Consider the following 14,234-nt stretch of genomic DNA (forward strand, 5'->3'; position numbering starts at 1 on the left):
CTCTTTGGGTATAGATGAACATATTTATTCTTATGCTCAGCCTAACACCATATTTCCAACCCCTCCCCCAGCACCAACCTCTATATCAGTCACAAGTCTGATGATAAACTGTTAAACTTCTGGCCTCCACCTCCTTCACTGGTGGATCGTTTTAGAACTCATCATCTTTCTTTATATTCATATAAGACCAGCACTAGACTTGAAAGGCCAATTGTAGCGGAACCACTGCTGTTAGGGTTATAACCACTTCTCTGTGCAGGTTCCATCAAATTGTTCTTCGAAACCAAATGCAATTTTGTCTCTGCTGTTTAGTTCAGAACCCTATCTCCATGGAGGATACTCTTTACAAGTACTAGATGAAAAGGGTTCTGTGTTCCTGTGCATAATCTACTGAACTATCCTGTCCTAGAGGTGAAAGGTTTGGTAACACTGTTTCTGGATGTTTACTTAGATTTTACTTATGTGTTGTATTTTTTCCTACTAATTGTTCCTTGGTGTTCATCTCTGGTCTTATGAGAATAATGTAACACTTTGGAAGAAAGATTAGGAAGAGTAACCCTGCACCAGAGGACAAGATTGTGAAGATCTCCACTGCAACCATGTACTTGCCCTGAGTGCTGAGGTAGGCGGGAATGAAAGACAGCCATACACTCACAAAGACCAGCATGCTGAAGGTGATAAACTTGGCCTCATTGAAGCTGTCAGGTAATGTCCTAGCCAGGAAGGCCACAATGAAGCTAATGATGGCCAGGAAGCCCATATATCCCAGCATACAGTAGAAGAGTAGGGTCAACCCATCATTGCACTCAACTATTATTTTCTCACTTTCAGATCTGGTGTTGTTCTCAGGAAAGGAAGGGTAGCTAGCAATCCAAATTGTGCAGATAACCAGTTGGATGAGGGAGCAGAAAATAAGGATAAAGTTAGGAATCTTTGGCCCAACCCATTTTCGGAGCTGATTCCGAGGGTTGACAGCCTTGAAGGCAATGATCACCGTAACTGTTTTTGCCAATATGCAAGAGACACTAATAGTGAAGATGAATCCAAAAGCGGGCTGGCGGATCATGCAATTGAGCTTCATGGGAAATCCAACAAACGTTAAAGAGCAGAGGAAGCAGAGTGTGAGGCTGCCGAGGAGAAGGTAGCTGAGGCCCCGATTATTTGCTCTGACAATAGGTGTGTCCTGGAACAGACAGAAGATGAAGAGGATAAGGATGGTGATCAAAGATAACATGACAGCAATAACAGCCAAAGCTGCTCCCAAGGGTTCGTGGAAGGACAAAAATTCGATGACTTTTGGAAGGCACTTTTCTCTACTCTCATTGGGCCATTGATCTTCTGGACACTTCCAACACTCAGTTGTATCTGAAAGCAAGGAAAAACCCCAGTTACAAGCCCAGGCTATGGACACAATCTGTCAATCTATGTAATATCTTTACAAATCTCTTAGATAGTAATTATGAAAGGCTCTTTTGAGCATAAAATACAATTTTCTGCACATAAATATATCTTTGGAAAGAGCCCTGAGGAGTATGCACATAAAAGAATGCATGGAACATCATTTCACTGAAACTTTTACATTCATTTTTTATAGGTGTTCTTGGGGTGGATTTTGGGAGGAGTCAAGATTTATATGCATACTTTTGATTTTTTAAATATACATGTCAATCCATATAAACAAAGTTACCCTGGATCTCAAACAGGTAAAAATTTGCACTATGCTGCATTGGGGTTCTTTGTGCACCAATGAATCTTTAAATTGGATTTAGGTGCATAAAAAGTATCCACAGATTTTAGCCTATGCAGGCTGTTTGAAAGTTACCCTCCCCATGTCCAATATGAATTGTAATATCATGCCTAGAAGCCACACAAATATTATATAACCTTAAAATCAAGATTTTAATGGCATTAAATAGTAAACATTGCCTTGTAACTCAGGATTTCATTCACTATTTGTATCAAAGTTATTAAGATGCTTTTTTTTTGAAAGTATATAAAAGTTATCCTGAGATATTCTTGCACAAATACCAAAATGATGAGTCCTTCCATCATATCAGCGTATTTCTTATGTTGGATTAATAAAAGTAACCCAGCCTGCAGAGATGCCCTATTATACAATAAAGGACCATAGAAGCTGAGTTGTAGGAACTTGAGTCAGATTAATAAAACAGAAAATTGAGAACTAAATGCTCAGTGTTGTCTCTTCCAACATTTCTGATTCTGGCTCTCCTGATGGTTGGAACTATTTATGGATGGGGTCTGTTCAGAAACAGAGAGACTTGGGTTTCAATGAGCAATTAGGGTCACCAACAAGGTTCATGTTGTAAACTACTAGGGAAGAAACCCAATTCTACAATGTCATTGGAGACAGGTTCTTTTCACTTTGGGGCGGATTTTCAGAGCCCTGCTCGCGTAAATCCGCCCAAAACCGGGCGGATTTACGCGAGCAGGGCCCTGCGCGCCGGGAAGCCTATTTTACATAGGCCTCCCGGCGCGCGCAGAGCCCCGGGACTCGCGTAAGTCCCGGGGTTCTCCGAGGGGGGCGTGTCGGGGGCGTGTCGGGGGGCGGGCCCGGTCGTCGCGGCGTTTCGGGGGTGTGTCGGAAGCATTTTGGGGGCGGGTACGGGGGCGTGGCTACGGCCCGGGGCGGTCTGGGGGCATGGCCGCGCCCTCCGTACCCGCCCCCAGGTCGCGGCCCGGCGCGCAGGAGGCCCGCTCGCGCGCGGGGATTTACGCCTCCCTCCGGGAGGCGTAAATCCCCCGACAAAGGTAAGGGGGGGTTTTAGACAGGGCCGGGTGGGTGGGTTAGGTAGGGGAAGGGAGGGGAAGGTGAGGGGAGGGGAGGGCAAAGGAAAGTTCCCTCCGAGGCCGCTCCGATTTCGGAGCGGCCTTGGAGGGAACGGGGGTAGGCTGCGCGGCTCGGCGCGCGCCGGCTATACAAAATCGATAGCCTTGCACGCGCCGATCCAGGTTTTTAGCAGATACGCGCGGCTCCGCACGTATCTACTAAAATCCAGAGTACTTTTGTTTGCGCCTGGAGCGCAAACAAAAGTAGGCTATTCGCGCGCCTTTTAAAATCCGCCCCATTGTAACGATGGATCTTCCATGGAACTGAAATTCCTAGCATGCAATGGTCATAAATGAGGACTGGATCATGGACAAACTTAGCTATTATGGAACCCAAATGAATCAGCCAAACTTATTCATGTCAAGTCCGGGAAGTGCTGCGTCATAGTCTTGGTAAATTAAAGCGTTGGCATGTTAGAAATTCACATTATCGCACAGAAGGACAAGAAGTTGCTCACCTGTTTCATTGGCAATTTTTCCAATGGAGCAAGGGACACAGTCAAAACAGCAGGCGGGCTGTCCCATTCTGGCAGATTTCCTATATCCAACAGAGCAGCTCTCACTGCAGACAGAGCGAGGAGTCTGTGGATTATAAAATGATTAAAACATTATCATGGTCATTATCTGCTGCTAAGGTCAGCTTTTGGGGTGTGCCACTTTTACTGTTGTTCAGGGTGCTACTAGGGGGGACTGGTAAATCCCGCCAACGCAGCTGAAAAAAGAGCTGACACTTTCTTTCCTGATTCTGCCCACAGTGCAGAGGATTTGCTAAAGCCCCAGGGTCAGAGCAGTTGCTTGCCTGCTGAGCCTATGGGCAGGTAATGCTGGCTTCCTTCCTGTCACTTCTGCTTCCTCTCCCTAAATGGACCATGCTTCAGAGATGAAAATAAGCTTTTCTGATCCCCACTTATCTTGCATCCCAACACACAGGACGTCTGGTGCTCCTGACATTCTCCTCTTGGAAGCAGCTCCTCTCCTTCCTGTGCAGTTTGGTTGAAACAATGCATCTGCACAGAAGAGAGAACAGCTGTTGACAAGATGAATCTAGAAGCTCTGGCCATTGGTTCTGTTCTCTTTCCTGTTGGGCTGTGAGGAAATGAGGACAGGGAGGAAGGGAAGGTAAAAAGAGGAAGGGAAGAGAGAAAAGGGAGAAGAATAGAAGGTCATGGGGGTTGAAGGGTGAGAGTTAGGAGGGGGAAGTATAGAAGTGGTGGATGAAAGTTTACAGCTTGAAAGGTTAAGGAGGTATGGGAAAGGTGAGGGAGGGAAGTGCAGATTGTGATGGGGGTTAAAAGTTAAAATATATTTACTGTCTTTACCATAGCCCTAGGTGAGATGTTTGGGAGGGGGAATGTGGAAGTTGAGGGGTTGGAAGGTGATGGGTGTTGGATGGAAGATAAGGGAGAGAGTAAGATAGAAGGTGATAGGTGGAAGGTGAGGGTACAGAGCATGGAAGATGAACTGTTGGAACATGAGGGTGGGGATAGGATTTTTTATTTATATTTATTTATTTCGGATTTTTATATACCGGCATTCGAGATAGCAATCACATCATGCTGGTTCACATAGAACAGGGGTGCAAAGTAAAACATTAACTATAACAATGGTGCGGAAAAAGGCAGTTACATTTAACAGGGAGACTAGAACTTGGCGAAGAAGGAAGAGAAAGGACAGATTATTAATTCAAAATAGGCTAACGATAGTGGATGGAGTTGAGGGATGACGTTGAGGTGTTAAATCAATTGGAGTCCGGGAATGCTTGTAAGAATATCCAGGTCTTTAGTCTTTTTTTGAAGGTTGATAAGCATGGTTCCAGTCTGAGATTAGGGGGGATGGAGTTCCATAATGTTGGACTGGCTGTAGAGAACGCCCGATCCCTTAGCGTGCTGTGTCTGGTAGATTTGGACCGCGGTACCTGTAGTGTTCCCTTGTAAGCGTCTCTTGTCGGTCTTGTCGATTTATGTAGTTGGAGAGGGATCTGTAGGTCAATGGGAGCCAGTAGATGGATGTTTTTGTATGTGGTAAGAATGGCCTTGTATATTATTCTAAAGTGGATAGGTAACCAGTGGAGGCTCTTTAGTATGGGGGTTATATGATCCCTTCTCCTGGTATTTTTCAGAATTCGAGCAGCTGCATTTTGCACCATCTGAAGTGGTTTGGTGTAAGAAGCAGGAAGGCCAAGTAGGATGGTGTTACAATAGTCTAATTTTGAGAATATGATTGCTTGCAGAATGGTTCTGAAGTCTTGGGCGTGGAAAAGAGGTCTAGTTCTTTTCAGCACTTGTAGTTGGTAGAAACAGTCTTTGGTGGTTTTGTTGATGGTGGCTTTGAAATTCAGGCGATTATCAATTAGGACTCCTAGGTCTCTCACTTGTGTGATTGTTGGCGTGGCTTGCTGAGTAGAGGCGATGGTGCTGTTCTCTGGGGCGATGAGCAGTAGTTCTGTTTTGCAAGAATTTAGTACCAGGTTTAGGCTGGTGAGAAGGAGTTTAATTTTTTGGAGGCATGTATCCCAGAAAGCCAGGGTTTTAGCGAAGGAATCCTTGATGGGGATCAGGACCTGGATATCATCCGCATAGAGGAAATGTTTGAGGTTGAGGTCGGTGAGAAGTTGGCATAATGGTAGAAGGTATAAGTTAAATAAAGTAGGTGACAGGGAAGACCCCTGTGGGACTCCAACTGATGAGGGGTGTTGTGAGGATTCTTTGTTCTGTATCTTGACCTTGTATCCTCTATTGCTGAGAAAGGATATGAACCAAGAGAGTGCTGTGCCTGATATCCCTATGGAGGCTAACTGGTTAATGAGAAGGGAATGATTAACGGTGTCAAAGGCTGACGAAAGGTCCAGTAGGATCAGAAGGAAGGCTTGTCCTTTATCAAGGCCCAGGATGAGGTAATCTGTCATGGAAATGAGGAGGGACTCCGTGTTTCGTGTTTTGCGGAATCCGTATTGTGATGGGAATAGGAGATTATTTTCTTCAATATAGTTTGAGAGTCGGGTGTTCACCAGTTTCTCCATGATCTTGGCTATGAAGGGGAGGTTAGCGATCGGTCGGTAGTTGTTTGGGTCATTGGGATCCAGATTTGGTTTCTTGAGTAGTGGTTTGAGAGAGGCCAGTTTGAGGTCATCTGGGTAAGATCCTTGTGTTATTGAGCAATTTATGATGTCTGACAGGGATTTGGAGATGGAGTCAGGAATTGATAGAAGCAGTTTCGTGGGGATGTGATCCGATGGGTGAGAGGATGGTTTCATTTTCCGAAGAATGCCTTGGATCTCGATGGAGGAAGTGAGTTCCAGTTCTTCTAGGCGAGTATTGTTGAAGGAGGTCTGAGATGGGAACTTGTATAGTCATCTACCCATGAGGGCAGAGAACCAAAGATGAAGTCAACAAAAAACTGACTTAGAAAAAGGTCATTATCCATCAAACAGTCAAACGTCAACAGTTGACAGCTGGGATATACCATTAGATGCACAAACCAATTGGTCTTTTTCTACCATCATCAACACATTGCTATCATGATTCTCACCTGGTTATTTTGGGTCCATATGATGGCAGTGGTGTTCAGACTTATTTCATCCCCTGGAGTCTCCCTGGAATCATATCTTCCCACTTTTATTACTTGGGTGTTGTCATCCGGGTGTATCTGGATATTCAAGATGTCAAAGACAGCAGGAACATCTCCATTCTCATCAAAGTAGACTTTCTCTTTGGACTCTGTTGTGAAATGCACAACCTTCAGATAATGGAGGACCTGTAGAATTCAGTAGTGAAAAAAAATCATTATGCTGAATAGGTAGATAATCTCTGCAAATGTATTCTACCTTTATGGATTTCCCTATGGACAATCACATCTGCTCCTACCCCACCAGATGTCCACTTTCCCTCTGTTATGCCTCCAGTTCCCTAGGCCATCCATCAAGAGTTGCAGTCTCACCCAGATCAACCCAAGCAGATTGATCCATTCCTGGTTATGTCACATTGCATGCCTGAAGTTATAAATCTAATTTCTCTGCAATTGAGCTGAGCTAGGACTGAATCAGCCTGTTCAGACTGACCTGGGAGAGATGGTAATCCTATCTTCATCTCCTCCTTCTCCTTTCAGAGGACAGTAAGCACTGGCCATAGGGATGATGAGAAAATGCTTTGATCTTTGTTCCTATGTTTGGCCTTCCTCTTCCTCTACTTCATGAGAGCACTTCCACTCTAAAAATATATTGTAGGGTGGGAGGGGGAGAAGTGGACATGGGTACAGAGAGTCCGGACACACCTATGTGTTCAGCAATATTCCTTTTAAGCTGCATGGGAGTGTGGCCAACCACAACTTTAATTAAAAACACAACTTCTTTATCTAGAAGTACATCAGGATCTGACTACTTTCTAGTTTCATTTCATGATGTCCTGCAACCATTCCAGAGAGTCATTCCACCCACCTGCCTCCTACAGCCAATCTGTTGAACCCGAGTGAGTTCTACGATCCTTCTTCTGCAATTCTGTTGTGTGTGTGGGGGGGGGGGGGGAGAGAGAGTAGATGGAGGGGGGCAAAGCAAAGACCAAATTTGCTCTCCTGACCAGCATTCTTCTACGTTTGCTCGTGCCTGTAGCCATTCAGCTGAGTAAACTGTCCTGTGGCCTGCCTTGATAGGGGGTCAAATGTGATCTCTGTGTCTCTTGCCTCCAGGTAAAGAGAGAGGAGGGAAGAAAATGTGGTGGCCTCTGTGCTAAGAGGATGGGGGGAATGAATGCAGTGGGATGGATACTGGAGAAGGAGGGGGTAAAATCAGGAGGCAGATGCTGAAGAAGGTGAGTGGAAGAGGTGGGGAAGGGATATGAGGCAGGGTGACTTGCTGGGGAACAGAGGTCAGATGTTGTGGAATGTGGGGTAATGAAGTTTTGATAGATATTGGGGAAGAGAAAAAAGGAATGGTGCAGATGGGATAGAAAGCAAGAGAACTGGAGGGTTAGTCAAGGTAATGTATATTTAATGTGGAGGGATGAGATAGGAAGCCTATGAGGAATGATGTCAAGATGGAGAAAGAAGAGAACAAGGAGGAAGAGATGGGAGGCAGGCTCATGTGCGCTATTGATATGCAATGCAGAACACAGACTGTGAATTTGCCCATGCTTGAGCACAAATTATTGATGACTTGAAGTGTCAGTTATTTAGCGGCAGGTAAGCAGCTTTTGTTTTTATGAAAGAGATGCAGTACAGTACAGTATTGGTTTGACTGTTGTGATGTTTTGCTTACAGTCTGTCTGATTGCTGCCTTGGATCTTCTGCTCCTGATGAAGCCCTTTTTGTGGCAAAACAAAGGGACCTCTGGCGAGGGGAGCTTTTAACTGACAGTTTTCATGACATCTCTAACCCAGTTATAAGAGAGGGGTTGTCATTTGTAACCCTGCAAGGCTATTGTGAAAACCTTTGTTGTATGTTGTTCATTAGGGATGTGAATCGTTTTTTGACGATTTAAAATATCGTCCGATATATTTTAAATCGTCAAAAATCGTTAGAGCCGCGATACAATAACAATTCCCCCGATTTATCGTCAAAAAAATCGTAAATCGGGGGAAGGGGGAGGGCGGGAAAACCGGCACACTAAAACAACCCTAAAACCCACCCCGACCCTTTAAAATAAATCCCCCACCCTCCCGAACCCCCCCAAAATGCCTTAAATTACCTGGGGTCCAGAGGAAGGGTCCCGCTGTGATCCTTTACTCTCGGACCTCCGGTGAGTTGTAGAAATGGCGCCGGCGCTACCTTTGCCCTGTCATATGACAGGTCAAAGGTAGCGCCGGCGCCATTTTGTTTTTTGTCCCCCAACGTCAGGAGCGTAGGAGATCGCTCCCGGACCCCCGCTGGACCCCCAGGGACTTTTGGCCAGCTTGGCGGGGCCTCCTGACCCCCACAAGACTTGCCAAAAGTCCAGCGGGGGTCCGGAACGACCTCCTGCAGTCGAATCGTGTTGCCGTATGGCCGGCGCCATTTTGCGCAAAATGGCGCCGTACGGAAAGGAAAATGGCGCCGGCCATACACCGTATGGCCGGCGCCATTTTCCGTACGGAAAAACGATTTGCAAAAAAAACTAGCAACTAGTTGGGACAGGAGGCAGGAGTGATGCCCCCCTTATCAGTTCTCAGCAGTCTGCACTGCACTGCACCTCTGTTAATTGTTTACCTTTGTGCTTGGGAACTGCTGTGGTGCTTAGCTCCAGTTCCCAGATTCTTGCCTGAGAATTCTCCGAAGCATGTTGGGATAACATTTCTACTTGATTTCCAAACCAGTTCCTAGGAGCATTGTTAAGCAGGTGTACTAAACGTTTCCTTTCTTTTTGCCTTTAACTCTTTCTGAGTCAGTCTAAATGTAGCCATCAGTTACTGTAAAGGATTTATTTTAAACACATTTGGAGTCTGAGTGGTGTTCTTTGTGATTCTGCTGGACTGTTGTGAGTGTAATAAAATCTATGGGCCTTAAAAAAGTAAATATTTAGCTCCCAGTGCAGGAGCCCAGAGAGGTCATGGAGCCTTGTATGGTCTATCACCCTCCCCGAGTACCAAATTGCTCAAGATCTGACCGGGATGTGTGTGACCTTAGAAAAGTCACTTATTCCCCTTGTGCTTCAGTTCGAATCATGCAGCCTCCCTGTGTGATAATTCCACCCTGCATGTCTGCCAGTGATCCTCTGGAAGATCTTAACCAAGTGCATTTCGCCAGTATTACCAATCTATAATTTCATAATTAAATTGTCATTTTATGCCTTCTTCCCTGGCCTTTGAAAACTTTCATACAGTGAAGAAACCAGTATTGTATTGTCAAAACCATCTGCATATATATTCCTAACTTCTAAAGTTTAAACATCATCAGGATCTTGTTTGCTTTAGGCATTATAAAAAGCCAATTATTATTATTAATACCTGCCATGGTTTGATATTATGAATGTTGGAGTCTGTTACAAAATAGTTTTCCATGGGTCCAATCGAAATCAAGTTCTGCAGAGCATGTGCATAAGCATAAACAGCCAGGTAAGCATGATAGGAAGCACTTAAATCATTCAACTGAAAGATCGCTGGGTCAAGTGCTTTGAGGTCCTCTTCACCTGTGCATGGGATGATATCTTCTCCCGATACCACATGAGTCCAGTTCTGTCCCTTCCATTGACAACCAAATGCCTTTTCCCAGAAGAGCTTGGTGAAGATGTTCTGTGGGTATGCAGAAGGCCAAATATTGTATAAGAAATTAGTGAAGTGGGGGATGTCACCAGTAGATCCAGTAAACACCAGGCTGCCATTGAGCAGCCTCCAGGACTCTTTGGTGAACATATCAGGATTGATGGCAAACGAAGATGAGAAGACCCAGACATTTGCAGTGATGTCCCGGAAGGAGAGGAATTCCAGTATAGGCTTGAGTTGCATTTCATAGCAGAGGCACACAATCACACTCGCTGAGGATTGAAAAATCACCTCTGCCACTTTCACTAGCCTGACACTTGGGTAGCGATCATCAATCTTCTCCAGAAAAGCCACACAACCACCATTCTCCACCACCTGCTGCCGTAATTTCTGACTTTGCAGGCTGGTAATATCTGCATTGGAAAACAAGATCCCCACCCATGTCCAGTTGAAGTGGTGGAGCAGCTGGGCAATTGCCTGGGGCAGCAGGTTGGCTGCAGGGAATGTGCGTAGGAAAGATGGGAACTGGATTTTATCACTCAGCATTGGGTGCTGTGCTGAAATGCTGATCTGAAAAGAAAGATTTCCATCATCTCTCTCACATATATCTAGAGACCATAACATATTCCACTAACTTGGGTGAGCGATGGAGAGAGTGTTTTAAGAGTTTTCATTTCATTGGAGCCTGCCTGGGATTTTGTCTCCTTAGATCTATGGACTTCTAGCTACAGTTTCCCTAGGAAAAGAAGGAACTGGAAGTCCATGAATGCAATGAGAGAATAACAGACAGTGAAGAGGAGATGGAATAGACTGGTAACTCAATGGCTCTTTGACAGAAACATAGTCAGAGAAATTTCATACCTGTGGGATCCTGTAGATTCCTAGTATCCTGGCCATGACCTCAGACACTGAAGAGTAGAGCTCCCCAATCATTCCTGCCAGAGTCAGGTGAGCCTCACAATTATAATTCGGGAATGTTTGGTTCCCACCAGACAGCAGCAGGAGAGTGTCCTGGAGAGCGACTACCTCTGAAAAACAGGAGTCCATGAAACGGATGCCCAGGGTATGGTTTGACAGGAGATGCTGGTTCTGGTTAATTTCTTCAATGGCAAACATGATGGCCAATATATCACGGTAATACCGGATGTGAAATCTGTTGGGAATAAACAGCCTGCTGTCATCATATTATTTTGCCATTTAGTTATTTATTATAATTTTTATCCTGCCTTATCTGGAAAGGCTGAAAGTGGTTCACAAATAAAAATAAATCAAATCATCAGTGAGGATCTATCACTGGAGGGCACAGGTGCACAATGTGGCTGATCTTGAGAGGTTTTGCTATGATTTAAAGGATAAGTCTTTTAAATATGACAATATTTGGACTGTATATCATCAATATTATGGTCACTCCATGCCTGTATCTGCCTGAACCGTGAACCTTTTGTTGCGGTTGTCTGATACTTTAAGAAAAGCTGTGTAACTTTGCTGGACTTGTAAGTTGGTTATATCTTGTTAAATAAAGAGTTAAAAAAAAAACCCAGTGAGAATCTATGGGCAGTTCTTGCCTCCTGCCAGCAGGGGGCACTCAATAAGCTATATTTATCTGCAGTGTAGTCCTCCAAGCTCTTTGGCTTTAAAGTTCTGTTGGTGGCATTGCCACAGTTGAAAGCCTGCCTCTCATCTTGCAACTCACCTCAGCTTAGGTCTAACTTTGGTACTAGTTGTGGTCCTCTGAGTGACATGAGGCCCTAATCTGTGGCCTTCTGCTTTGTTTCTTTTATCTCCTTTTTCCTTAGCTGTGGCCTTCTTCGTCTGGGGGTCCTATCCTGTTGCTTACTTGTTTGTGGCCCTATTTGGAAAGTGTTAAGGCAATTTGGATAATATGTTCAGCCAGTGTTTCTGTTTGTTTATGTGCGTTTTGAAAGATTATATGTAAATGTTTACATGTGATTTTTATTAGATGTATTTTAGCTTTGTGATCCGCATTGAGCACCACGTGCTTGGAAGCTGAGGAATATAAGGTTATAAATAAATAAATATATCAATAATAAAGTAATTGACGGCTTTTCTCGCCTTATTGTTTGTCTTGTGTCTGCTCCAAGTCTTATCTTTTTTAGTGGGCACCTGAGGGGAAGGTGGCAAGTTTAGGCAGAAGATTCTGATGTTGGTACCACACAAGCCAATCTCACCAGCATCTAGGCCCGCTCTGGTTCCAGGTGTTATAACACCGGCAGTACACCGTGACACAGACATAATGCATTTCAGACTACTAAAAAAAACATTGTAACTCAATAAACAAAGCAAGAAATCCTTCTCAATGGAATAAAACATCATAACAAAATAAAAACAATGAAATTAAAAACATATAAAACAAAAACTTCCCAAGCTGTTAATCTAAACACTGCCAGAATAATATGTTGAAGCTATAGACAAAATTCTTAAGGGGAAAAAAAGTAGTCAGTGGTAAAAGCCTTAAAATGTATTTAAAAGTTGCAAAAACAACAGCCCAATTTAGAATATGCCTCCCTCCTTTCCAATAACTATAAAACCATTGTATAAAAATCAAGCTGGACTGGATATTTCATTGGCATGTGGTCTTATTATAGAGGTTTCACATGTGCGTAAATAAGAACATAGGAAGCACCAGTCCGGTCCAGACTAAGAACTGGTTTAATTGATGATCGATTACATTGTAATATAGTAACACAGTAGATGGTGGCAGAAAACAAAATCTGGCCTATTCAGTCTGCCCAGTCATTCTGTCCACAGAGGTGAGGCTACAACCCTGCTGTCAGCCACTGGGCATGGCCACATGCAAGATTTCGCTTAAAGCAGGACACTCTTTTTGTCTTCTTCTTTTCATTTGGAAACTGTTGTGATCATGTACATGGATTGTGCAAGCATTTCAAATTTTCACCAGCACAAAATCGGGTCCTTGGCTGTTCTAGTTAATATGAAGTGTCTGAAAACTTGCTGGATTACAGAATGAATATTTTTTTTTTGTTAATAATGCTTTTTTAGAATGTACGTGTACCTCCCAGCTTTGGTGTGCACAGGGCTTTTAAAATGTGCCTTTAGGTGTCTTAATATAGGAATCAAGTGAAAATAAGTGCCTAGAGCTTTTTTCAGGAAGATCTTTTCACCTAATTCCTTCTGAATATCATCTCTTTTGCTCTAATATACTTGTGTATGTCTAGTTAGTGCTTTAATACTGATAGGGAGTAGTAGTATGTGCAATGTATTACAAAGAATGCACTTTTATCCACAATAGTGGGCTACACATTCAAAAGCCATTTAGATGGATAACAGGAATCTTATCCATCTAACTGGCTTAGCTGCATATTTAAAAGGCTTATCCAACTAAATTCTAGCTGGTTAAGTTAACAGGCTAACTCTAGACATGTCATTGGGTAGGTCTAAAGTAGACTGGATACCATATATCCGGCTGACTCTAACTTATCCAGGTATATTCAGCAGCATGGCTGCACTGCTGAAGATCCCGGTTAAGTTAGCCGGATATGTGTATCTGGCTATCTTAACAAGCTGCTCAGTGGCTGAATATTTACTGCAGTGTGTTTTAGGAAAACAACACATGTCAATAGTGTAGACTTGATGATACAATCTTCTGTTACAGATTGAGCCTCCCAAAAAGTAGGTGAAATTTGAAGTATTATATGCAAGCAAAAAATGGAGAGGCAATGTGATAATTCTAAATCACGCTCAATGAATTATCTGGTTGTGTTAGATATTCAGAAACTCCAATGAGGGAGCCTCCAAATTCATCACATATGTATTTTTTGTAAAGAATTATATAAATTTTAATACACTTAATTTAATAAACTTGATTCAAAACATACCATGTAACATCTATCATATACTAACAAAGCAGGTACAATGCCCAAATATTCTTTTACAAAACATATTGAAACCCCCATTATAATTCATAATCCATCCATCTTCAAATGCATACGTAACAAATGCATATCTAACAATCATACAAGCTCATACCATCCCTACTCAACACAATTACAATAAAATCACTCTAACATATTACAAAACCTCAACGCATAAGAGCATAATCACATCTATAACTCTATAACTCCAGTCAATAATGGAAATCTCTAATCCCTTTGAACTGTCCCACGAAGTATCTTCAATTCACTTTCACTTTATATTTCACTCTTCAATGCAATGTCCCATCATACTTCCAAGAGACACCCC

General features: G+C 43.4%; 1 protein-coding gene across 1 annotated transcript; it reads right to left on the reverse strand.

Annotated features, from left to right (window-relative positions):
• Positions 1–454: 454 nt before the first annotated feature.
• On the reverse strand, positions 455–11,129 carry LOC115081075 (vomeronasal type-2 receptor 26-like). Its single transcript, XM_029585587.1, has 5 exons — positions 10,875–11,129; positions 9,759–10,583; positions 6,376–6,600; positions 3,306–3,429; positions 455–1,365 (listed from the first exon to the last, which is right to left on the reverse strand). Exons 1-5 carry the CDS (start codon positions 11,127–11,129, stop codon positions 455–457), a joined length of 2,340 nt encoding a protein of 779 aa, XP_029441447.1.
• Between the last annotated feature and the right edge of the window lie 3,105 nt (positions 11,130–14,234).

Source organism: Rhinatrema bivittatum, chromosome 19 (genome assembly GCF_901001135.1).
Source record: "Rhinatrema bivittatum chromosome 19, aRhiBiv1.1, whole genome shotgun sequence".
In the NCBI taxonomy this organism is placed as follows: domain Eukaryota; kingdom Metazoa; phylum Chordata; class Amphibia; order Gymnophiona; family Rhinatrematidae; genus Rhinatrema; species Rhinatrema bivittatum.

Bases quoted from the DNA above. Each gene is read 5' to 3' on its own strand.
- LOC115081075 (XM_029585587.1), bottom strand. From the start codon at position 11,129: ATGTTTGCCATTGAAGAAATTAACCAGAACCAGCATCTCCTGTCAAAC. The intron at 10,584-10,874 runs GTATGAAATTTC...CTTTCTTTTCAG, and splicing joins GAATCTACAGGATCCCACAG to ATCAGCATTTCAGCACAGCA. The intron at 1,366-3,305 runs GTGAGCAACTTC...CCTTGCTTTCAG, and splicing joins AAAAATTGCCAATGAAACAG to ATACAACTGAGTGTTGGAAG.